At 46.7% G+C, this 26,595-nt stretch overlaps 1 protein-coding gene across 13 annotated transcripts in view; it reads left to right on the plus strand.

Annotated features, from left to right (window-relative positions):
• CNOT1 (CCR4-NOT transcription complex subunit 1) overlaps positions 1 to 26,595 on the plus strand; it is a 1,050,915-nt gene that overhangs the window by 186,765 nt on the left and 837,555 nt on the right. For all 13 annotated transcript variants that reach the window (XM_033940598.1, XM_033940586.1, XM_033940591.1 and 10 more), the window contains one exon: positions 16,969 to 17,137. In XM_033940598.1, coding sequence (XP_033796489.1) covers positions 16,969 to 17,137 — 169 coding nt within the window. The remainder of the gene's footprint in view (positions 1 to 16,968; positions 17,138 to 26,595) is intronic.

A 26,595-nucleotide genomic window follows, 5' to 3' on the forward strand; every position in this document is an offset into this window, starting at 1 on the left:
TCCTCTGAGTCCGGTATATTAGATGTGTCTTCGCTCGTGAAAACCGACGAGAAGAACGTGTTCAACCTCTCAGCTACCTCTTTATCCTCCTTAATCACTCCCTTCCTATCCCCATCGTCCAACGGCCCCACCTCCTCTCTCGCTGGTCGCTTCCCCTTAACGTAACTGAAGAATGCCTTGAAGTTTTTCGCCTCCCTGGCCAGCCCCTCTTCGTATTTCCCCTTTGCTTTTCTAACCTCCCGGTGGCATTCCTTTTGGCATTTCCTGTGCGCCTGGTGATTTTCCTCGGTTGGGTCCTTTTTCCATCTCTGGAAGGATACTTTTTTGTCCTTTATCACCCTCTTTACTTCTGTTGACATCCAAACCGGGTCCTTTGATCGCTTGTTCTTGCAGCCTTTCCTGAAACTGGGGACGTACATTCTCTGTGCTTCCTGCAGGGTGTCCCTGAATAGGGTCCAGGCGCTTCCCACAGTCTCCATCCTAAAGATGTTTCTGAGCTTCCTCCCCACCATTTCCCTCATAGCAACATAGTTCCCTTTCTTGAAGTTCAGCGCAGTTGTTGCGGTCCTCCTTACTATGGGTGTCTCTCTTTCTAATGTGAATCTGATCGTGTTGTGATCACTGTTGCCTAGTGGTCCTCCCACTTCTATCCCTCTTGCAGGCCCCCCTAATCCGTTTAGGATGAGGTCAAGAGTAGTACCCCCTCGCGTCGGTTCTTTGACTAGTTGCTCCATGAAGCAGTCCTTCACAGCTTCTACAAATCCTGTCTCCCTAGTGCAGTTGGAGTGACCCGTACTCCAGTCTATTCCCGGGTAGTTGAAGTCCCCCATCACTGTTACACTTCCAGTCCTGCATTCCTGTCTCAATTCCGCTTCCAAGTCATGTCCGACTCCTTCTGGCGTACCAGGTGGTCGATAGTACAGCCCCAGTTTTATGCCCGCACCCTTCTTTCCCGGTAATTTGACCCATAGCGATTCCAGCCCCTCTGCCTTCGTTGCCATATCCATCCCGACCGAGTGGATAGAGTCCTTTATATATAGTGCTATGCCTCCCCCCTTCTTGTGGGTCCTGTCCCTCCTGTAGAGTTTGTACCCCGGCAGCGCCACATCCCATTGATTTTCCTCTGTCCACCAGGTTTCTACAATTCCAGTTATATCCAGGTCCTCCCCCTTGGCCACGACTTCTAGTTCACCCATCTTGGCCATGAGGCTTCTTGCGTTTGCGTATAAGGCTTATTCCACTCAGGGTCAGGCAGCTTCTTGGGCTGAATCTTCGCTGGCTCCTTAAGTGGATACTTAGGAAACCAACCTATACAATCTTAGTCCTCAACAAATGATCTCTAGAACTGTCAATCACCAAGTTTATACTTTGTTGATTTCACTCAATCTGTAAAATCTTTAATCATTGTAAACCACATAGAACTTCATGGTCCTGCGGTATATAAAAAAATTGTTATTATTATTATATTGTAAGGCGGCTGTCTGGTCTTCTTGACATTCCTTTGTCAGACACTTCCGTGTCGACATTCAGGCTGTCTGGACGCAGTGTTCGGTGAGCGTGTTCTGGTGTCGGCCCTTCGGGTGTCCCACCCATGATGGGGTCTGCTTTGGTATGTCCCTCTTGTAAGATTAACCTATGCTTTTCTGGAAAGTTGTTAAAGAAGGAGAAATTAGGTTCTTACCTGCTAATTTACTTTCTTTTAGCCTCTCCAGACCAGCATAGGACCCCACCCTGTCTATTGTCATGCTCTTTTGTGCAGATTTTCATTTTTTGGTCGGTTTCTAATATTTTTCTAGGGTCGGGGAGATTTAGAACAGTGGCTTGGCTGGTGTAGCTGGCGAGCTTTGGGGATCTTTGCTATTTGCATTTTCCAATAGTGTTCCTGTTTTTATTTGTTGATACTTCTGTTAGGAGTCCTGTTTGTTTTCTGTATTTAGTTCTTAGTTCTGCTTGGCTATTCGGCAGACTGAGGTAATTAGGGAGGGGTCACATGATATGTACAGTAGAGCAGTGTTTTTCAACCTTTTTTGGGCAAAGGCACACTTGTTTCATGAAAAAAATCACGAGGCACACCACCATTAGAAAATGTTAAAAAATTTAACTCTGTGCCTATATTGACTATATATAAAGTAATTCTCTTGAATAGGAATCAAATAAACACAAATAAAGTATTTTATAATTACTTTATTATGAAATATTAAGTAAACAGAATAGTGAAAAATTATAAAATACTTTATTCAGTGCGAAACCTGGGCCTGTTTGGCTGAACACAAAGCTGATATTCTGGCTGGAATCGAAGAAAGACACACACGTAGCTCTTCGTCAACAGCTCTCAGTCTCTCTCTGTATTTGGTTTTTATAGCAATCATGCTTGAAAAGCTAATCTCACACAGATATGTAGTGGAAAATGGGAGCAATGTCAAAATAGCTTTGTTTGCTAGAAGGGGGAACTCCTTGGCGGTATCCAACCAAAAACTGTCCAAAGGTAGATCAGCAAATCTTAGCTTGAAACCACGATTTTGTCTCAGTTCAGTTAGTTCCTCCTGCTCCTGTAAAGTCATGTCCTTTCCACCAACTGATGCTGAGCTATAAGGGTCTCTAACCCAGTCAAGGCATTCAGTGGAGACTGAAGAGAAATAAAATGACAACTTCTCCTCAAGAGTTTTTAAATGTTTAACTATTATCTCACACAGTGCAGCAGTGTGAACACCTTGCCATTGCTTGGTGAGTGTGAACATTTCAAGATTGCCACTTTCCATGTGTTGATGCCAGAGTTGCACCTTTGAACGGAATCCATTTATTTTATCTGTACTTGTAAGCAGGTTTTCACTTCGGCCTTGCATTCGTGTGTTCAGTTCATTCAGATGATAAAATATATCTGCCAGGTATGCCAGACTTGCACACCACTCATCACTTGCAAGCTGCTTTGCGTAATCTGACCTCTCATTTGTCAGAAACACTTTAAGTTCCTCCCGCAGCTCATACACACGAACCAAGACCTTGCCACGCGACAACCACCGGACCTCCGTATGAAACAGCAAGGTTTTATGCTTCGCTCCCATCTCCTCACACAAAGCTGCAAATATGCGACTTTTCACAGGTCGTGACTTTACAAAGTTTACCATGCACACAACATCATCCAACACATGAACTAGGACTGCTGGTAAAGTCTTGGCTACGAGGGCCTCGCGGTGTAAAAAACAATACGTAACAATCACATCTGGATTTCTTTCCTTCACTCTGCTTACAAAGCCTTTGGTGCGCCCGACCATGGCTGCAGCTCCATCGGTGCAGACACTTGTGCAGTTTTCCCACTTAAGTCCTCCTTTTTCAATGTATTCTGATGTGACCCGAAAAATTTCTTCTCCTGTTATTTTTTCTGGCAATGCCTTGCAAAAAAATAAGTTTTCTCCAATTGCATCACCATCAACAAAACGCACATTGGCCAAGAATTGAGCATGTCCACTGATATCAGTAGACTCGTCAAGTTGCAATGCAAATTTCTCACTGATACGGATCTTTTCCAAAACCACACTTTCGATGTCTGCAGACATGTCATTAATACGTCTGGAAATTGTGTTGTCTGAGAGAGGGACTTTGGCTATTTCCTTAGCTGCTTCAGGTCCGAGCATCTCCTCTACAATAGCTTTGCAGGCAGGAAGTATTAATGTCTCTGCCACAGTGTGCGACTTTTTTGACTTGGCTATAAGTTCAGCAACTTGATAGCTAGCTTTAAGAACTCTTTCATTTACCTTTGTGGTTTTTCTCATGAAAGTTGCCTGTTTCTCCGTGTTGTCACGCAGGTGAACAAAATAGTCCGCATTCTTGTTTTGAAGCGAAGGGTGTTTCGTTTGGAGATGGCGTTTAAGTTTGCTTGGGACCATAGCACTGTTAGCTAGCTTTTCACCACACACCACGCACAGTGGAGTTGGTTTGTTTGCATCTCCAGTGAAAGTAAATCCAACTGAAATATAGCTTTCACTATATTGCCTTGCGCCAGAGAATTTGCTTGCGCTAACCATCTTTGCTTTCTTTTGACCCCCACTCATACTTGGGCTCTCATCTGGCTCCAAATTTTGTTCAGAGTCTAGTTCTTTCCTTTTCAAAAACTTGTCCATCACTGCAGTATCTCACTGTCACTCAGGACTTACTGCGCTTGTCTCCTCCAGATAGCCGCTGTCCGTCACACTCAGCACTCTTCTGATCGATCCCCGATGAGCCGGCGGATGACAGCTCCAGATGACAGCTCTATAAAACTAAACAAGCCAGACCAGCACAGATCAATCCTACACCGTCAATCCTAACAGAAAACCATGTCTTTCAAACACACAGAACACAGAAAACACCTTCGCCTAGTATGGAATATGTCATCACAAACTAACCCCTCACCCTTTTACAAAACTGTAGTGTGGATTTTAGCCACAGTGGTAACAGCCCTGACACTCATAGAATTCTGAGCATCAGAGCTGCTACCACCACGGCTGGCGCTAAAAAACGCTCCACAGTTTTGTAAAAGGGGGGATAAAATAGAAATACACAGTTTCAACGCTGTAGCTCAGAGGTGCCCAAACTTTTTGAGCTTGTGAGCTACTTTAAAATGACCAAGTCAAAATGATCTACCAATAATAAAATTAAAAAACACAAAGCACACTATACGCTGAGAAAATGTTAATTATCATTCCTATTCTGGGTTTTTTTCAAAGAGGTCAAGGCAGATGACTCTATGCATTGTCACCTCAGTAACAACCATACAAAAATAGACAAATATACCCTCCATCCTTTTTATTAAACCACAATAGCAGTTTTTAGCGCAGGGAGTTGCGCTGAATGCCCAGCGCTGCTCTTGACGCTCATAGGCTCCCTGCGCTAAAAACCACTATTGCGGTTTAGTAAAAGGTGACCTTATTGTAAAATATAGACAGCAGATATAAATTCAGAACTGTGCATAGTAAGTGAAGGGAAGTTTTCATCTCTGGGAATTTACCCAGTTAACTATTAAGTTTTATCCCAGGACAAGCAGGCATATATTCTCACATGTGGGTGACGTCATCTACGGAGCCCCGGCGCGGACAGCTTTTCAAGCAAACTTGATTGAAGTTTCAAGTTTGCACACTGCACCACGCATGTGCGTGCCTTCTCGCCCACTAGAGGGCGCATCCCACCTCGTGGTCCTCAGTTCAAATTTTTCCGCGGAGCAAGAAAGCCATGTGGATCTGAGCTCCAGTGTTTTTGCCTTCTAGCTGCCGCGTTTAGTTTGTTTTTCCCTTCGAATTAGTTCGCGGTGCTGTTTTCCTTTCGTTTCTTTTCAAAAAAAAAAAAAAAAAAGTCTTTCGTTTTTCGTCGGGCTCCGGGGGCTCCCGGAAGCCGTGGCCGCGGGACGTCGGTACGTTCCCGGCCTTCTTCTTTTTCTTCGTGGATGTCCCGTCCTGTTACGGGATTCAAAAAGTGCAGCCGGTGTGAGAGGTTGCTTTCCATCACTGACCCTCACCGGTGGTGCATTGTCTGTCTTGGGCCCGAACATCCGACAGACTCGTGTGATCGCTGTGCTACCTTCCAAAACAGGGCCCTCCGTCGCCGTAAGGCAAGAATGGCCGAATTGTTCGCCGTCGACGCGCCGCCTAAGGCCTCGACGTCGGCCTCGGCTTCGGCCCCGGCCTTGACCTCGGCCTCGGCGTCCTCGGGGGCCTCGGCCTCCCCTCGGCCCTCTTCCTCGAAGGCGTCGTCAGTGAAGCAAGCTTCGGGTAAGTCCTCTGTTCCATCCCCTTCAGCAAAGAAGCCATCCTCGAGTCAGGCCAAGGCGGGTGGGTCGACCCCGGCCCCGCATCGGACCTCGACTCCGCACACCCCGAGGGAATACTCGAGACCGAGGTCGCCCTCCAGGGAGTGTGCCCCGGACTCGGAACTCCCCACCTTCGTGGGGATTCCGGCCTTCCAGGATCTCCTCCGAGCTCTGATCTCATCGGAGCTGTCGGGAGCCCTGGAAGTGTTGCAGCGTGCTGCGGTTCCGGCGGCCTCGACCTCGGCCTGGGCGCCTTCGGTCTCGGAGGCCCCGGCCTCGGCTCCCTCGGGAGCCCCGGCCTCGACGACCTCGGTCTCGGGTACTGGGACCCCGTTCACCTCGGTCTCGGCCCCGCCCCGGACCTCGACCTCGGGGGAACCCCCTGAGCGGAGTGTAAGGCCCAAAGAAAAGTTGCGCAGAGTGCGCCGTCTTTCCTCCTCTTCCTCCGAGTCTTCCAGACACGCCTCACCCTCGACGCGACCTCGGACGGGGCGTCGATCGAGGAAGTCTAAGCGGCCCCGAGGCTCGCCTCGGCGCGACCGTTCCTCGTCGTTCGGGGGCGAGGCGTTGCAGGTGTCGGAGTTGCACCTCGACAACCCGAGGCTCCTCCGCTCACCCCATGGGAAGTCTTCCCGGGCCGCCTCGCCGAGGAAACGGGAGAGTGTCCCACGAACCCCGGGGTCCTCACCCAAGGGTTCTGCGAGGAGGATAACTTCCCCTTCCCCCTCGAGGGCCCTCGAGAGGGGATCCTGGGATTCGGGATCGGTTAGGGATCCTCATTATTCCCATGAGGCCTCCCCCCTCTCCTCGGTGGGGCGGTCGAGAACCCCCTCTCCCCAGGCTAGGCCGTCCTCATTTTCATCCTTCGTTCAGGACATGGCCCAAGCCCTGGGGATTGACCTGATGGTAGGCTCTCGGTATTCCAAAGAATTTTTGGAGGAACAGGACCTCCCCACTCTTCCTAGGGAGGTGCCTAGACTCCCTCTCAACAGTGTCCTTCTGCAAACCTGGCTGAAGAACTTGTCAAACCCTCTTACAGTCACGTCTGTGCCTTCAAAAATGGAATCGAAGTATAGGACGATTCCCCCTAAAGGGTTCGATAAGGCGCAGCTCTCACACCAGTCTCTTCTGGTGGAGTCTGCTCTTAAAAAATCACAGCCCTCACGGGTTTCTGCGGCGGTTCCACCAGGCAGGGAGGGGCGGACCCTGGACAAGTTTGGCCGTCGCCTCTATTCAAATTCCCTGATGGCCACCAGGGTTCTAAATTACGCCTTCACCTTTTCCTCCTTTTTGCGTGGTATGGTGAAGGACCTTCCTCAATATCGAAACTCGTTACCGGACTCCCAAAGAGCAGGATTCGACAAGTTTATGTCCAACCTGTCTCAATTGCGGTTGTACCTATTCCATGCAGTGTACGACGCCTTTGAGCTGGTTTCGAGGGTGTCGGCCCTCGCGGTGGCCATGCGCCGCTTGGCCTGGCTTCGCACCCTCGACATGGACCCAAACCTGCAGGAACGCCTGGCAGACTTGCCTTGTGTGGGGTCCGAGTTATTCGACGAGTCATTGGATGCGGCGACCAAGCGCTTGTCGGAACAGGAGCGCTCTCTAGCATCCCTGGTCCGCCCCAAACCTAGGCCCCCGCCGCAGAAACCCTTTCGGCCTCCGCCGCGCCGATACCCTCAGAAGTCGACCCCGGCTTTCTCGAGACCGCCTCCGAGACGTCCGTCTCAGCGAGGCAGAGGGGGACAACCCCAAGCCCCGGCGCAGGGCCCTTCTAAGCCAGCGCCTTCCTTTTGACGGGCTGAGCGGACGGGGCGGGTTCCCCTCCGCACTTTCACAAGAACCCCTTCCTATCGGGGGCCGTCTTCGGTCCTTCCGGGAGGCATGGACCGGGATTACCTCAGACGCTTGGGTGCTCCGGATCGTCTCCGAGGGCTACTCGCTCAACTTTGTGTCCTCGCCGCCGGACAGTCCCCCAAGTTTAGTCCCCTGCAACCGTTCGCAGCTACCGACCCTTATAACCGAAGCCAAAGCCCTCTTGAAGCTTCGGGCGGTCGAGCCGGTCCCCAAGGACCAGTGGGGTACGGGGTTTTACTCCCGCTACTTCTTGGTCCCAAAAAAGACCGGGGACCTGCGCCCCATACTGGACCTCAGGAAGCTCAACAAATTCCTGGCCCGGGAGAAGTTTCGAATGCTATCTCTCCCGGTTCTGTATCCCCTCTTGGAGGAAGGGGACTGGATGTGCTCCCTCGACCTGAAGGAAGCATACACCCATGTTCCGGTGCACCCCGCCTGTCGAAGATTCTTACGATTCCAGGTGGGGGACCTCCACCTCCAGTACAGGGTACTGCCCTTCGGCCTGGCCGCGTCCCCACGAGTATTCACGAAGTGCATGGTGGTGGTTGCAGCAGCCCTCAGGTCGCGTGGACTTCACGTGTTCCCTTACCTGGACGATTGGCTCATCAAAGCCCCGACCAGGGAGGGGGTTATCTCAGCGACCCGACAGTCTATTGCCTTCCCGCAAACTCTCGGGTTCGAGATAAACTTTCCAAAGTCTCAGTTGAGGCCGTCGCAGTCTCTTCAATTCATAGGTGCGGTGCTGGACACGGTGCGCCTACGCTCCTACCTGCCGACCCAGCGGTTGGAAGCCCTGGTACGGATGAGCCACCAGGTCTCTCAACTGCCGAAGGTGTCGGCCAAGCGCATGATGATGCTGCTGGGCCATATGGCCTCGACGGTACATGTCACGCCGTTTGCGAGGCTACATCTGAGGATCCCTCAGTGGACCCTCGCGTCCCAGTGGCGTCAGTTGTGCGACCCGGTGTCTCGCCTCATTTCGGTGACTCCGCCCTTGCGGAAATCGCTGCGTTGGTGGACAGACTCTTCAAATCTGTCCATGGGGCTATTGCTCCGCACTCCGCCTTTTCGCAAGGTCCTGACCACGGACTCCTCGGAGTACGCGTGGGGAGCCCACCTCGACGGTCTTCGCACGCAGGGCCTGTGGTCGGCAGAAGACCGTCAGTGTCACATCAACGTGCTAGAGCTGCGGGCCATCTTCCTAGCACTTCGAGCCTTCGTTCACATATTGCAGGACCAGGTGGTCCTCGTCCGCACGGACAATCAGGTGGCAATGTATTATGTGAACAAGCAGGGAGGAACGGGGTCATGGCCCCTCTGCTCCGAAGCTCTTCGCCTCTGGGAGTGGGCGGCCTCCCGGAACATCTTCCTCCGGGCGGTCTACATCCAAGGAGAACGGAATTGCCTGGCGGACAAACTGAGTCGACTTCTGCAACCGCACGAGTGGACTCTACACTCAGCAGTTCTACGCGAGGTTTTCGCTCGCTGGGGAACGCCACAGGTGGATCTGTTTGCCTCTCCGGAGACACACAAACTACCACTATATTGTTCTCGGATGTACTCGCAGGACCGTCTGGAAGCGGATGCCTTCCTACTCGACTGGGAAGGGAGGTTCCTGTACGCATTCCCTCCGTTCCCTCTGATCATGCGAACGTTGGTACACCTAAAATCGTCCACGGCCACGATGATTCTCATAGCACCTCGGTGGCCGCGTCAGCACTGGTTCTCCCTGCTGCTCCAGCTCAGTGCCAGGGAGCCTCTTCCCCTGCCTGTCTCTCCTTCTCTGCTGTCTCAGAGTCAAGGATCCATGTTACATCCCAATCTGCAGTCATTGCACCTGACAGCCTGGTTTCTTGTTCCCTGACTCCTCCGGACCTGTCTCAATCGGTGAAGGAGGTGTTGGAAGCCTCCCGCAAGATCTCGACGAGGCTTTGCTATGCGCAGAAATGGACCAGGTTTTCCACCTGGTGTTCGTCTTTTCACCTGGATCCGGTATCAGTTCCGGTATCCTCGGTTTTAGAATATTTATTTCATTTGTCGCGCTCCGGCTTGAAAACCACTTCGGTGCGGGTTCATCTCAGTGCGATTTCTGCTTTCCACCAACCTCTGGAGGGACGCCCCCTGTCACTCCACCCCTTGGTGACACGCTTCATGAAAGGGTTACTCAGGGTTTGCCCCCCTCTTAAGCCTCCGTCTGTCGTGTGGAACCTGAATGTAGTTCTGGCTCAACTGATGAAACCCCCCTTTGAGCCACTCAACAAGTCCCCCTTGAAATTTCTGACTTGGAAGGCGGTGTTTCTGATTGCCCTCACCTCCGCCAGGCGGATTGGGGAGTTGCAAGCCTTGGTTGCGGACCCTCCTTTCACTGTCTTTCATCACGACAAGGTGGTTCTCCGCACCCATCCTAAGTTTTTACCTAAAGTTGTTTCGGACTTCCACATCAATCAGTCCATTGTCCTTCCTGTGTTCTTCCCGAAGCCCCACTCCCATCCTGGCGAGACGGCGCTTCACACGCTTGACTGTAAGAGGGCGTTGGCATATTATCTTCAACGCACCAGGTCTCATCGGAAGGTTCCTCAATTGTTTTTGTCCTTCGATCCCAATCGATTAGGGCATCCAGTTTCCAAGCGCACTCTGTCTAACTGGTTGGCCGCTTGCATTTCCTTTTGCTACGCTCAGGCTGGCCTTCCTCCCCCGGGTCGAGTCACGGGGCACAAGGTCCGAGCAATGGCAGCTTCGATAGCCTTTCTCCGATCCACTCCGATGGAGGAAATATGTAAGGCTGCCACTTGGTCTTCGGTTCATACATTCACCTCTCATTACTGTCTGGACACTCTATCCAGGAGTGATGGCCGGTTTGGCCAGTCAGTATTGCAAAATCTGTTTTCCTAATTGCCATCCTCCCACCTGCCCTGTTTTGGTTAGCTTGGAGGTCACCCACATGTGAGAATATCATGCCTGCTTGTCCTGGGATAAAGCACAGTTACTTACCGTAACAGGTGTTATCCAGGGACAGCAGGCATATATTCTCACAACCCGCCCGCCTCCCCGGGGATGGCTTCCTTGCTAGTTATGGAACTGAGGACCACGAGGTGGGATGCGCCCTCTAGTGGGCGAGAAGGCACGCACATGCGTGGTGCAGTGTGCAAACTTGAAACTTCAATCAAGTTTGCTTGAAAAGCTGTCCGCGCCGGGGCTCCGTAGATGACGTCACCCACATGTGAGAATATATGCCTGCTGTCCCTGGATAACACCTGTTACGGTAAGTAATTGTGCTATTTGGGCAAATTCCTTTGAAAACTGTGGTAATACTGCCTCCACTTTGCTAAATTTAAAATAAAATCATTTTTCCTACCTTGTCTGGTGATTTCTGGTTGCACTTTCTTCTTCTGACTGTGCATCCAATCTTTCTTCCCTTCTATCAGCCTGTATGCTTTCTCTCCTCCACACCTCATTCCCTCCCCCAACTTTTTCTTCCTCTCTCCCTGACCTTTCTTTCTTTTTTTCTGTTTCTCTTCTTTCCTTCTGTTTCCCTGCCTGCCCCCTTTCTTTCTTTCTCCCTGCCGTTCCCCAAGCCACTGCCACTGCCATCGGGGAACAGGACCCACCAATGGATAACAGGCCCCAAAGCCGACGCCGACGCATGCTCTCCCTGACGTCAATTCTGCAATCGGAGAGGAAGTTCCGCCCAGCCAGGCAGCAATTGGCTGTCCCGAACTTCCTCTCCGACTGCAGAATTGACGTCGGGGAGAAGAAGACTTATCGGCTCGATAGATTAGATCGCCAAGACAAAGTGAGTCCTGGGTGATCGACTCACTTTGCCTTGGTGAGCTACTGGCGCCCCTGCCTTAGATCACTGCCTAGGACCCTGGGGGAGCCCGGGCCCCTTGTCAGCTCCGGGCCCCTGAATGCAGGACTGGTAGTACTGCCCTGATGGCGGCCCTGCGGCACACCAGGCAACATCTCGCGGCACACTAGTGTGCCGCGGAACAGCGGTTGAAAAACACTGCAGTAGAGAATGACACGGGGAAAAAAATCTGTCCCCGTCACCAGACTGCCATCCCCTTCACCACCCCGTTCCCGCAGCATCCACCCTTCCCTCTCGCCATCTCACTGCCCTTCAGCGGCCTGAGAATCTCCCTCCCTCCCCCTTTCCTTCGCAGTGCGTTAGTAAAGAATTGAAACTTAAGGATCGGAAGGCGCACGGTCCCCTCCCTCCCACCAAATCTATCTCCCTCCACCTTACCTTCACAGCGCTTTTGTAAAAAACTTACTTAAGCCGGTGAAGCCTGCCTGCCTGCAGTCGTGTGTGTGTAGGCGGAAGCTTCTCCTCTGATGCAACTTCCGGTTGTTGTGTCAGAGGAGAAGCTTCCACCCACACACACGCGACTGCAGGCAGGCAAGCTTCGCTGGCTTCAGTATGTTTTTTATGAAAGCGCCGTGAAGGTAAGGGGGAGGGAGGGAGATAGATTTGGCCGGAGGGAGGGAGGGGGCTGCGTGCAATCAGTGACTGCACGCCTTCCCTCCCTTAACTGCAGGGATAAGGACATTCACTGCTCCGCGGGGCGGTGGATGGCCTTGTCCCTGTGCCTGCAGTGAGCACTTTTGTCCCCCCACCGTTTTGGCGGGTTACCAGCGGCCCACAGGTAACTGCCACCGTGTCATTCTCTAATGTACAGTTTCAAAGTTTTGTCTCAGTCTCTACCTGCTGGTCATGATGAGATATATACCCGCTTGTAAGATTAACCTATGCTGGTCTGGAGAGGCTAAAAGAAAGTAAATTAGCAGGTAAGAACCTAATTTCTCCTTATGTAAAAAAATCTAGCACTGTTTTATTAAATGAACCTTCAGTATCTGCACTTATTGTGGAAAATAGAAATTTAACATTGCTAATAGCTAGGCATGTACATTTGGGGGAACAGTTTCTTTGGGGCATGCCAGTTTTCAAGCAGGTAAGCGAAGCACATCACTAAGGGTCAGATTCTCAAAACTTAAGGCTTCTTTTAATGCGGTCCCTAAACCTATTCTAGCCGGTTTAGCATGCATGTATTTTAGTGGTGGATTATCAAAACGACTTACTGTGGTAATTCTGCTGTGTAAATGGGCTCATCAATATTTAAATGAGCACTCCGTGCCATTCTTCAATAAAAACCTGCCAGTACAAAAGATTCCTTAACAGAACGCTAGCCTTCCAAGCAAGTTGACAAAACAGCTGGCTAGGCAACATCATCAAGCACTCCTCATCCTACCTTAACTTCAGAAAACTAGTTAAAACCAACCTGTTTAACCGATTTGTAACCAAGAACTCTTAAACCTTCCATTGTACTCCTATCACATATTCTTGATTTCCCTACATTGTGACTTTATTTAACCAAAGTCTTCATTGTTATTTTTTTTTTTGCTGACTGCCAGCTCTTCTTGTTGTAAACCGCCTCAAACTGCTATGGCTTTGGCGGTATATAAAAATATTATTATTATTATTATTATTATTATTCATCATCGCCGAGTGATTCTCCAAGTTTGGTGTTGGGCTTTTAGCGACCAAAAATCACAAATGGTCCAGGGGTGCTGGTACTGTGAAAAGCGCATCTGGCATTTTTTGACTGTGGCTTATAAAAAAAAAATGATTACATGATTCACATAAACTTGTCTTTTTTTTCAGGGGTTGGGGGTGGACAAAAGCATGCTTATTGAGCGTGTGTATTATAGTCATGTCTTGCGTGTTTCTTGTTGTGGTTCATGATAAAATTTGACATTAAAAACAAATTACAAGATTTACATGAATTATAGTAGTTTTGGGGAGAGAAAAAGTATGTCTTATGAGCGCCTTTTGAAAACCAACATTGCATTTCCCCTCCCGCGTGAGCGGACTGCTGGGCACAATGGACCACTGGTCTGACCCAGCAGTGGCAAATCTTATGTTCTCCCTTCCCTTCATTGAATAGCTCTGGCACATCTATGATTGACACACTGCTTACAGCATTACTTTTCCCGGCACATGCGCACATTTATGCCTCTTTCGTGGTGTATTATAGAAACATAGAAACATAGAAATAGACGGCAGATAAGGGCCCACGGCCCATCCAGTCTGCCCACCTTAATGTCCCTCCCCTACCTTTGCCCTGTGAATAGATCCCATGTGCCGATCCCATTTGGCCTTAAAATCAGGCACGCTGTTGGCCTCAATCACCTGTAGTGGAAGACTATTCCAGCGATCAACCACTCTTTCAGTGAAAAAGAATTTCCTGGTGTCACCTCGTAGTTTCCCGCCCCTGATTTTCAACGGATGCCCTCTTGTTGTCGTGGGACCCTTGAAAAAGAAGATATCTTCCTCCGCCTCGATGCGGCCCGTAAGATACTTGAACGTCTCGATCATGTCCCCCCTCTCTCTGCGCTCCTCGAGCGAGTATAGCTGTAATTTGTCAAGCCGTTTTTCGTATGGTAGATCCTTGAGTCCCGAGACCATCCGGGTGGCCATTCTTTGCACCGACTCCAGTCTCAGCACATCCTTGCGATAATGCGGCCTCCAGAATTGCACACAGTATTCCAGGTGGGGCCTCACCATGGATCTATACAATGGCATAATGACTTCCGCCTTACGACTGACGAAACCCCTTCGTATGCAGCCCATGATTTGTCTTGCCTTGGACGAAGCCTGCTCCACTTGATTGGCAGACTTCATGTCCTCACTGACGATTACCCCCAAGTCTCGTTCTGCTACCGTTTTTGCTAGGATCTCGCCATTAAGGGTATAAGACTTGCATGGATTCTGGCTGCCCAGGTGCATAACTTTGCATTTTTTGGCATTGAAGTTGAGTTGCCATGTCCTAGACCATCGCTCCAGTAGGAGTAGGTCGTGCATCATGTTGTCGGGCACTGAATCTTCGTCTGTTGTGCATTTGCCCACTACATTACTCAGTTTGGCTTCATCGGCGAATAATGTTATTTTACCTCGAAGCCCTTCTGCCAAGTCTCTTATAAAGATGTTGAATAGGATTGGGCCCAAGACTGAGCCCTGTGGTACTCCACTAATCACCTCCGTCATTTCGGAGGGGGTGCCGTTCACCACCACCCTTTGGAGCCTACCTCCAAGCCAGCTCCCAACCCATTTCGTCAATGTGTTACCTAATCCTATAGAACTCATCTTGCTCAGTAACCTGCGGTGTGGTACGCTATCGAATGCTTTGCTAAAGTCCAGGTACACGATGTCCAGGGACTCCCCAATATCCAGCTTCCCCGTCACCCAGTCAAAGAAGCTGATCAGGTTGGATTGGCAGGATCTCCCCTTAGTAAATCCATGTTGTCGGGGATCCCGTAGATTCTCCTCATCCAGGATCTTATCTAATTGGTGTTTGATTAGAGTTTCCATTAGTTTGCTCACTATCGATGTTAGACTCACTGGTCTGTAGTTTGCTGTCTCCATCTTTGAGCCTTTCTTGTGGAGTGGAATGACGTTAGCCGTCCTCCAGTCCAATGGGACGCTGCCTGTACTAAGGGAGAGGTTGAAGAGCGCGGACAGTGGCTCCGCCAAGACATCACTCAGCTCCCTAAGCACCCTGGGGTGCAGGTTGTCCGGCCCCATTGCTTTGTTAACCTTGAGCTTTGACAGCTCACCGTAGACACTGCTGGGCGTAAATTCAAAGTTACTAAACGGGTCAACTGAGCCAACCCTTGTCTGTAGCTGAGGGCTGAGCCCTGGCGCTTCTCGGGTGAAGACTGAGCAGAAGTATTCATTTAATAGTTGGGCTTTTTCCGAATCCTTTTCCACATTGTCTCCGTCTGGTTTCCTAAGACGTACAATCCCGCCTGAGTTTTTTCTTCTATCACTGATATACCTGAAGAAGGATTTATCTCCCTTCTGGATGTTCTTTGCTAGAGACTCCTCCATGAGGAATTTAGCCTCCCTGACTGCTGTTTTGACGGCTTTTGATTTGGCCAGGTAGTCTGCTCTAGAGTCCTGCTTCCCTGATTGTTTCTGCGAATATGCCGATTACTATCGCCAGCAACTCATCTCATATAAATCTAGCAAACCTTCGCTACTCTTTGCCAACCTCATTTGCATACATAGTTTTTTGAGAATGATTTGCCTTTTTGAAATCGCTACAATAACAGCTTCAATAGTGGCCCATTGGTTTTTATTGTGAAATTTTGAAAATATAGCCCTGAGCGATTGGCTTGGAGTTGAATCACATTTCCTGTTTCATGCTCTTGGTATTACCAATGAATGGTTGGCAAAGCCTGTGAACAGGTGGTCTGAAGATCCAAACTTCCATACTGCTGAACAGTTTGTCAGTACAGTGGAGGTGGTTAACACACAACCGAGCAAGATGTTAAACGGATAAACTGACCTTGCCACTGGCATCACCACAGACCCAGTGCAGCGAGAGGCCTTGTTGCAAGAATTTGAACAATATCATAGACTTTATCTTGACTAGCTCAAGAAGACATTGAATGCTTGAGTGTTTGGCACACCATTGGTAGATGACTATACCAAAGTACATGTTTAGCTATTAGCCTGCTTAAATATTCTTTATCTTTTAGGAAGAGCCAGCATAGTTGGAATTGACTTTAGGTCTTGTGAAAGTGAGTTCCATAAAATAGGCTTTGCTACAGAGAACATTCTGGCATGAGATCCAACAGAATGGATTTAATAAAATGTGGGAACATTTAATAACCCTTTTTTTCATAGGTCATAATTGCTGAGATGGTTGATTAAATTTGCAATGACAAGGCAATTCTCAAAGGAACATCACTTAAATATTTATAGATCAAATTAGAATCTTGAATTTAATACACTAAGTAACCAACGTAAACCTTTTTGGTTATTTTTTCAGCTGGTGAAATAATTTTAATTGTGAAACACCAGCTATCATGCTTGCCATAGCATTCAACAATTTTTTGGTAGAGCATTAGTCTAAGTTATTGTATCACCGTACTCTGAATTGCTGTATGAAAATAAGCATGCAAAAGCATGCTATACTCTTAGCCTTTCTCTTTGCAGAGTATTGGTGTCTCTTGGCTCATCCTCTGTCCACTGGAAATGCAGTGTCTCCATTAAATTATGAGCAGGCCTGAATATAGCTGATTAAGGAGGATAAAGTTCAGATTGTTGGAAATGTTAATAAAACAGTTATTGCATGGCAGTGTTTGTCCATATTTGAATGACCATGTGCACACAATCATGATTACTTTTTCAGATGGGATCTATAGCAAGAAATGTTACTTTTTTATAGTAGTTTTTGATCCATTAAAAATTAACAGAATGGTGTTGGCTTTGTTGAAAGGAATTACTTGTGAGTGAGTTTTTGGGTTTTTTTAATTTTTTTTTACAGATTTCCCTCAAGAACGTTGCCCTGTGGTGCTTGCACCACTCTTATACCCTGAAAAACGGGATATTCTAATGGACAGGATCCTGCCTGATTCTGGAGGGATAGCCAAAACCATGATGGATAGTTCTTTGGCAGACTTCATGCAAGAAGTGGGCTATGGATTTTGTGCAAGGTTTGTATACCATGATTACTTCTAAACATTTTTGTAAAAGTTACCACCAGATGCATGCATTTTTTAACTTTGTGATGTCTGACTTTAGTCAACTACATTTGTATGCTGCTTGTGCAATTAAGTTATTTAATTATGCTTTTTGTAACACTTGAGTTTTATTATTTTTCTTAGGTTCAGTTTACTTATTAGGTTGTTTAGTAATTGATTTCTATAGATAGACGGTCTTCATTACAAGGTAGCCAGGTCATATCAGCTTTTGATGTTGGCATTTCAAAGCTGACTAGTCATCTTGCTCAAGTTTTTAGTTGGCTGATTATCCCCATCACTGAAACTACTCTGAAAACTGGCAGAGATCTGCAGTTATATCCTGAGGTTCCAAATAAATGAGCAAGGAAGGAGAGTTAACAAGTCCGGTCACAATTAAGTGTATTGGTTGATTTCACTTGTCTGACTGCAGGGTAGACATTTACTGTATATACTCTAATAGAAGTTGATCCGAGTATAAGACGAGGTATCCCTTTTCCCCTCCTAAAAAGGAGGGGGGGGGGGGGGGGGGAAAAAAAAAAAAAAGGTGAACCGAATATAAGTCGAGAGCAGTGGCGTACCTAGGGTATGTGGCACCCGGGGCCCATCATTTTTTGACACCCCCCCCCCCCCCCCCATGTAAAAAAAAATTTTTTTTTTTTTTTTTTTTTTTTGCAATAACCATGAAATGGAATAAATGGTCAGAATAGAAACAGGCAGTGAAAATTTTCTTTTATTGAACCTCATATATGTAACCATTATTCCAAACATAACAAAACATAAATTATGTCTAAATTGTCATGACATTAGAAGTACATATGGAGTAGTTGCAGGCAGTGGTGTACTTAGGGTATGTGGCACCCAGGGCCCATCATTTTTTGACACCCCCCCATCTATATGAAAAATATGATTTTTAGTACCAATCTACATATCGCACCACAAGAGTGTACCTAGGAAAAGGCTGCATCTTAAACACTGCAGTGAGCACTAGAACACCAACACATACATTGTAAAACTAAACAAGCCAGATCCCGCACAGTCAATTGGTCCTGTAGTCAATGCCAACTGAAAACTATGTCTTTTTCATACACACAGAACAGAGATACACCCTCGCCCAAAATGGAATAATCACAAACTAAAAATAGAAATATGTAGACAAAAGTTAAACTGATCCGCCAAGAAACCAGACCCTGGATACAATGCAACACCACAAAAAACAGTAACACATGTCCTCTAATACAGTGCAAAATATAAAGACAGTAGATGTAAATTTGAAAAAACTGATACATAACAATCACCACTTTATAAATTAACAAATAAAAATAAAACAAATAATGAGATATAAAAAAATACAATTTTATTGGACTAATCCCCGTAAGCTCGGTCCCCATCCCCGCAAACCACCTGATTCCATCCACACAAGCCTTGAATTGTTTATATTAAAGTATAAAAAGAAACAATATTCTGTACAATTGTCAATTTATAAATCAGCGTCTTCTCCCCACTCTCTTCCCCATTTCCCTTCAGCATCCTCAGCCCACTCTCTCTCCACTTTCCTTCAGCGCACGCACATAAAAACAAGCAAGTAATTTTATATCATTTTCATTCTATTCATTCATAGAAATTAAAGTCTAGATAATGCCAGTCACATAACAAAACATGATTTTACAAAAATAATTCCCTGCAGTCAAGCCTGCAAGGATTATTAGATGTCTTTCAGCAGTTCCCCTCCCTCCCTCCCCCTTACCTTTGTGGCCAAGTCAAAATGATCTACCAACAATAAAATTTTAAAAACACAAAGCACGCTGTACGCAGAGAAAATGTTAATTATCATTTATATTCCGCGGGTTTTCAAAGAGGTCAAGGCAGATGACTTTATGCAATGTCACCTCAGTAACAACTATACAAAAATAGACAAATATTCCCCCTCCCTTTTTACTAAACTGCGATAGCGGTTTTTAGCGTAGGGAGCTGCGCTGAATGCCCCACGCTGCTCTCGACACTCATAGGCTCCCTGCGCTAAAAAACTCTATTGCGGTTTAGTAAAAGGGGGCCATAGTGCAAAATATAGACAGCAGATATAAATTTTCAAAACGGACACATTTTGATCACTAAGTTGAAAATAAAATCATTTTTCCTACTTTTTTGTCTGGTGATTTCATGAGTCTCTGGTCCTTCTTCTGATCCTTCTTCTTTCTCTCTCCCCCTGGCTCCCCTCTTTATTTCTGCCTTTCTTTCTCTCTCCTCCTGGCCCCCCTCTTTCTTTCTGCCTTTCTTTCTCTCCCCCTTGACCCCCCTCTTTATTTCTGCCTTTCTTTCTCTCCCCTTGGTCCCCCTCTTTCTTTCTGCCTTTATTTCTCTCTCCCCCTGGCCCTCCTCTTTCTTTCTGCCTTTCTTTCTCTCCCCCTTGACCCCCTCTTTATTTCTGCCTTTCTTTCTCTCCCCTTGGTCCCCCTCTTTATTTCTGCCTTTCTTTCTCTCCCCTTGGTCCCCCTCTTTCTTTCTGCCTTTATTTCTCTCTCCCCCTGGCCCCCCCTCTTTATTTTTTCCTTTCTTTCTCTCTCCCCCTAGCCTGCACAAAGCCATCGTGCCGATTTCTCCACTTCCACGATTCTTTCCCTACCCTTACCCCCAAGCCAGCAGCCGATTTCTCCCTGCTCCTTCCCCGATGTCCTGATGTCCTGAACTTCATTGGGCAGCAGCAGCATTCACAATTCACTGATGTTGCCCGCTTCAGGCCTTCCTCTCTGTCGGGTCCTGTCTTCATGAAAACTGGAAGTAGGCAGGACCCGGCAGAGAACAAGGCCTGAAGCCGGCAACAGCAGCGAATTGTAAACGCTGCTGCTGCCCGAAGAAGGTAATGGAGCACCGAGGCAGTCCGCTTCTCCCCCCTCCCAGCCGAACCCCCGCTGACCCTCCTATCTCCCCCCCCCCGTGAACCTTTCCGACCTTCCCAGCGAGAGCAGCAAACCTCCTTCGCGGCTTTCTCCTCCCTCTGCCGCGTTACTGATGACGTCATCAGTGATGCGGCAGAGGGAGGATAAAGCCGACGCTACTGGAGGGAGGTTTGCTGCTTTCGCTGGGAGGGTCAGAAAGGTTCACTTGGGGGGGGGAGAGAGATAGGATGGTCAGCGGGGTTTCGGCTGGGAGGGGGGAGAAGCGGTCTGCCTTGGTGCTCCAAGGCCTGGCGCCATTACCTTTTTCGATAATGGCGCCGATGCTGCTTTCGCTGGGAGGGTAGGAGCGCGATAGGGACCGGGCCAGCTGTGCACCCCCCCCTAAGGCGGCACCCGGGATGGACCTCCCCCTCGCCCCCCTTGGTACGCTACTGCCCTGGGGAAACAGCCTGCAACAAGATCGCGCGATGCCAGAGATCTTTGCCTGCTTCGGCTGTTTCCTCCGCCGCGGTCCCGCCCCTCCTCTGACATCAGAGGAGGGGCAGGACCGTGGCGGAGGAAACAGTCGAAGCAGGCAAAGATCTCTGGCATCGCGATCTTGCTGCAGGCTGTTTCCAGACGCGACACCCGGCGCAGGGGGGGGTAACTGGACCGGACCGGGAGCACCCCCTCAGGGCTTGGTACCCGGGGCGGACCGCCCCCCCGCCTCCCCCTTGGTACGCCACTGGTCGAGAGTAGAAATTTGGGTGATCCCGGTGAGAGTCTACAAAGACTATATGTTTTAACACATTTTTTTGTAACTTTAAATATTTTTATCAAGTTTCAAGTTTAATATTTATTTGATTAATCGCCTTGTCAATATTCAAGGCGATTTACACATGGATAAAAGTTACAAAATGAAAAGAATTTTAAAAGAATTAAAAACTAACTAGACACAGACGATGACTAGACAAACTGGAAACAAGAGGAAGGTAAGGGAAGAAGTTACAATGTAATTGAGCAGAGTGGGAAGCCAAATAAGGAAAACACAAAAGGATGGGATAAAAAAAATTGAATGTGTGAAGAAAAGAGAATTAGAATCAAAAATTTTTTTTTGAATATTGATTAAAAGAAACCAATAAAATCAGATAACAAATGCATCGTTAAATAAGAAAGTTTTCAGTTTATTTTTAAATTTGTCTAGATTGATTTCTTCACGTAAATAGATGGGGAGAGAATTCCAAGTTTGGGGTGCCGTCACCGAGAAAATATACTGACGGCGTGTATTTATTATTTTTAATGATGGAATCATTAGTAAATGCTGTTGGTCTGATCTTAGGGTTCTATTGGAGGAATAAAGAATTAATAGTTTATGAATAAAGGCCGGAGATTTAAACAGAAGAGATTTAAATGTGAGCAGACAAAGTTTGTACGTTATTCTGTGGGCTACTGGAAGCCAGTGAGCTTCCTTAAGAAGAGGAGTTATATGATCGAATTTTTTAGCTTTTGTAATAAGTCTAATGGCTGTATTCTGAATAATCTGAAGGCGTCTGATTTCTTTTTGTGCTATACCATTAAATAAAGCATTGCAGTAATCTAATTTTGAAATTACAAGAGAATGAATGAGAATTTTCAATGAGTCGTTACTAAATAGCTGAGAGATAGAGCGTATCTGTCTCAGTCTAAAAAATGAAGACTTAATAACACTGCTGATGTGATCATGAAAGGTAAGTTTATGGTCCAAAATTACACCGAGTATTTTGGTTTTTTGTACAACTCGCAAAGGGAGTCCATTAATAGAGATTGGCGAAATAAGTTTAGGGTTGTCTTTCCATGGAAAGAGCAGTATATTGGATTTATTGATATTTAAAGCTAAACGATTATTGATTAACCAGTAGTGAATTTGTTCAAGTTTTGTGTTAATTCGGGTTATATCAGAAGGGTTGTTAGGATCGATAGGATGCAGAAGCTGTATATCGTCTGCATATGCGAATGTATTGAAACCAATTGATTGACATAAAGTCAACAGAGGAGCAAGAAAAATATTAAATAAGAGAGGAGAAAGTATAGAACCTTGAGGAACACCATACGTTGTGGAAAAAGTATCAGAAATTGTATTGTTAAAAGAGACAGTTGAGGAGCGATTAGAAAAATAAGATTGGAACCAGGATAAAACTTGGTCCGTAATACCTATTGTTTGGAGTCTGTTTATTAATAAATCATGATCGATTGTATCAAAGGCTGACGAAAGGTCTAGAGAGACTAGAAGAACTGATTGATGATGGTCGAGGAAGTAATGAATAGAGGTGGTCATACCTATTAAGGAATGTTCGGTGGAATGGTATTGCCTGAAACCAGTCTGATTGGGGTGAAGAATGTTAGTTTTTTCGATAAAGTCAGAGATTTGGTTGTGGACTACCTTCTCCGTTAGCTTGGATAAGAAGGGGATGTTGGCTATAGGTCTATAGTTTGCACAATCCTCAGCACTAATTTTATGATTTTTTGTAATGGGATAAATAATTGAATGTTTCCAATCATTTGGCATAATGCCTTGTTTTAAACTTTCACTTACTAAAGTATGTATTGTTGGACCAAAAATGCAAAAATATCGTTTTAGAAGAAAAGGTGGAATAGAATCGGTTTGTGAACCTTTATGTTGATGGTTTTGATGATAGATTCAATTTCCTTAAGACCTGGGATATTAAAGGAAGAGCATTTAGAAGAGAGAGAAATGAGATCTTGTGATGAATGAACTGATTTAGAGGAGGAGTTTATTGTGAAAGAGGTTCGAATCTCTTCAATTTTTTTTTGAAAGTATGAGGCGAGTTCGTGGGCTGTGAGGTTAGTCTTAATAGCTGGTGTTTTTCGTTTGGCAGAATAAAATATTGAATTTAATATTCGATATAAAGTAGCAGAATTTGGAGCTTTTTGAATTAAACCTGAGTAGAATTTTGATTTAGCTAAATTTATTTTTATTTTGTAAAAATTAGAGTGTTTTTTAAATAATTCATAATTAGATTTTGATTTGTCTTTTCTCCATTTGCGTTCAAGAGATCTTAATTGTCTTTTTATAAGGGAAAGTTCAGCTGTATACCATGGGTTAAAGGTTTTCTTTGCCGGGAAGATTTTGGTTTGTTGGGGCGCTATTTTATCAAGTAGCCTAAGGGTGTTTTTTGACCAGAGTTGAACAGAATCATCTAGAGAGATAGATGTAAAATCAAAAAAATCAGATGAGATTTCAGCCAATATTATATCAGAAGACAGATTATTGAAATCTCTAAATTTGACTATTTTATGTTTGGGAGATTGGGGGTTAGTATAATTGAAATTATATGAAACCGATAACAGATCTGACCAAGGAACTGCTAAGCAGAAATTTAAGGAATAGTTAGTTATTGATGAAGAAGGGATAAGAACCATATCAAGAGTATGTCCTAGGTGATGTGTGGGTTCAAATATTAAAGGATGTAAATCAAGATGGTTAATATGCGAAAGAATAGTGTTGGTTTGATAATTCTTGGGGTCATCAAAATGAATATTAAAATCTCCCAAAATTAAAGGGTTAGTAGTGGAGGAACCGAAATCGAAAAGAAGTGATTGCAGTTCTGATAAGTTTTATTAGCCCCCCCCCAAAAGATGACCCACACCATTGTCCTCCACATACCAGTATTCCCCACAAATTTCACAGCAGCAATAGATTTTAACCCAAAAGATCCCAAAACCCAAACAAAAAAAAATTACTGTGGGATATCTCACAGTATTGATTTTTGTTTTGCTTTCTTGCTTCTGCAAATAGTAGATAGCCAGCCTTACCGGGCGGCAGCCTTCAGTAAGCACAGCTTCAGCAGTGGAACTAGCATCAGAAGTGGGGGGGAGTCTTCAGACAGCAGTGTCGGAGGTAGGGGAACCTTCAGAAAGCTGCATGGTGATGGAAGCAGAATTGGCGGTGGAGGTTCTTAACAAAGTAGCATCAGCGGTGAAAGGGTAGAGTGCAGGAGAGCAAAGGCATTCATCGGGTGTTGGTGGGAGTTTAGAAAAGCATTACCCATCGTTGAAACAGGGGTACTGAAGTGGCAGCTACCAGCTTGACTCGAATATAAGACGAGATCCCATTTTTTTGGCCCAAAAATCTCGTCTTATATTAGAGTACATAAAAACATAAGAATTGCTGCTGCTGGGTCAGACCAGTGGTCCATCTTGCCCAGCAGTCCGCCCATGTGGCGGCCCTTAGGTCAAAGACCAGTGCTCTAAATGAGTCCAGCCTCACATGCGTATGTTCCAGTTTAGCAGGAACTTGTCCAACTTTGTCTTGAATCCCTGGAGGGTGTTTTCCCCTATAACAGACTCCGGAAGAGCGTTCCAGTTGTCTACCACTCTCTGGATGAAGAAGAACTTCCTTACGTTTGTACGGAATCTATCCACTTTCAGCTTTAGGGTGTGCCCTCTCATTCTTCCTACCATGGAGAGGGTGAATAATCTGTCTTTATCTACTAAGTCTATTCCCTTCAGTATCTTGAATGTTTCGATCATGTCCCCTCTTTTCAAGAGAGAGGAGGCACAGTTTCTCCAATCTCTCACTGTATGGCAACTCACCCTTTAACCATTTTAGTCGCTCTTCTCTGGACCCTTTCGAGTAGTACCATGTCCTTCATGTACGGCGACCAGTGCTGGACGCAGTACTCCAGGTGAGGGCGCACCATGGCCCGGTACAGCAGCATGATAACCTTCTCCGATCTGTTCGTGATCCCCTTCTTTATCATTCCTAGCATTCTGTTTGTCCTTTTCACCACCACCTCGCATTGCGCGATCAGCTTCATCGACTTGTCAATCAGAACTCCCAAGTCTCTTTCCTGGGAGGTCTCTTCAAGTACCGCCCCGGACATCCTGTATTCTTGCATGAGATTTTTGTTACCGACATGCATCACTTTACACTTACCCATGTGAACTTCATTTGCCATGTCGCTGCCCATTTCTCGAGTTTGATTATGTCACATTGCAGATCTTCGCAATCCCCATGTGTCTTCCCTACTGTGAATAGCTTCGTATTGTCCACAAATTTAATCGCCTCACTCGTCATACCAATGTCCAGATCATTTATAAAGATGTTGAAGAGCACGGGTCCAAGCACCGAACCCTGTGACACCCCACTGGTGGTGGTCTTCCAGTCTGGGTATTGTCCATTTACCCCTACTCTTTGTTTCCTATGCTCTAGCCAGTTTTTAATCCATGTGAGTGTTTCACCCTCGATTCCATGGCTTGCAGTTTTCCGAAGTAGTCGTTCATGTGAAACTTTGCCAAACGCCTTCTGAAAATCCAGATATACAATGTCGACCGGGTCGCCCTTGTCTATCTGCCTGTTTATTCCCTCAAAGAAGTGCAGCAAGTTTGTCAAACACGATCTGCCTTTGTTGAAATCGTGCTGACTGGCCCTTATCAGCCTGTGTCTGTCAAGGTGATCAATGATGCGGTCCTTTATCAGCACCTCTACCATCTTTCCCGGTACCATGGTCAGACTCACCGGTCTTTAGATTCCCGGATCTCCCCTCGAACCTTTCTTGAAGATCGGCATAACATTCGCCACCTTTCAGTCTTCCGGAATCTTTCCCGATTTGATCGACAGATTGACTATTAGTTGAAGCAGTCTGGTTTTTTGATGACCCTTGGATGGATGCCATCCGGTCCCTGGGATTTATCGCTCTTAAGCCTATCAATCTGCCTATATACCTCCTCTAGGCTGACTGTCAACCCTGCCAGTTTCCCGTCTTCGTTTCCAGCATATAGCTTGATGGGTTCTGGTATGCTGTGCATATCCTTATCGGTAAATACAGATGCAAAAAATGTGTTCAGTTTGTCGGCGATTGCTTTGTCCTCCTTTTGCACTCTCTTTATTCCAAGGTCATCCAGTGGTCCCACTGCTTCCTTCGCGGATCGTTTCCCCTTAATATATCGAAAGAATGGCTTGAAGTTTTTTGCCTCCTTGGCTATTTTTTTCTCGTAGTCTCTTTTGGTCTCTCTTATCGCCTTATGGCACCTGCGTTGATGTTGTTTGTGTTTATTTCAGTTTTCTTCTATCATTGACCTTTTCCATTCCTTAAATGAAGTTTTCTTATCTCTGATCGCTTCCTTCACCTCTACAGTGAGCCACGCCGGATCTTTGTTCTTTTTCCTCTTGGATCCCTTGTTGATACGCGGTATATATAGATTTTGCGCCTCGGTGACTGTGTCCTCTTCTTAATCTTATTTCCCAACCATGAATCTCATCCATTCGGAATTCCCTTTTTGGAAGTTCAGTGCCATGGCTGTCGTTATCCCAGGACAAGCAGGCATGATATTCTCACATGTGGGTGACGTCATCTACGGAGCCCCGATGCGGAAGCATTTTCAAGCAAACTTGATTGAAGATTTAAGTTTGCTCTGCTGCTCCATGCATGCGTGCCTTCCTGCTCCACTAGGGGGTGCATCCCCTCGTGGTCTCCAGTTCAAAATTTTCCGTGAGCCTAGAAGCCGTGTTTTTCAGGCTCTGCCCCAACTGCCTTCTAGCACCGCGATTTTTTCTTG

This window comes from Geotrypetes seraphini, chromosome 4 (assembly GCF_902459505.1).
Source record: "Geotrypetes seraphini chromosome 4, aGeoSer1.1, whole genome shotgun sequence".
In the NCBI taxonomy this organism is placed as follows: domain Eukaryota; kingdom Metazoa; phylum Chordata; class Amphibia; order Gymnophiona; family Dermophiidae; genus Geotrypetes; species Geotrypetes seraphini.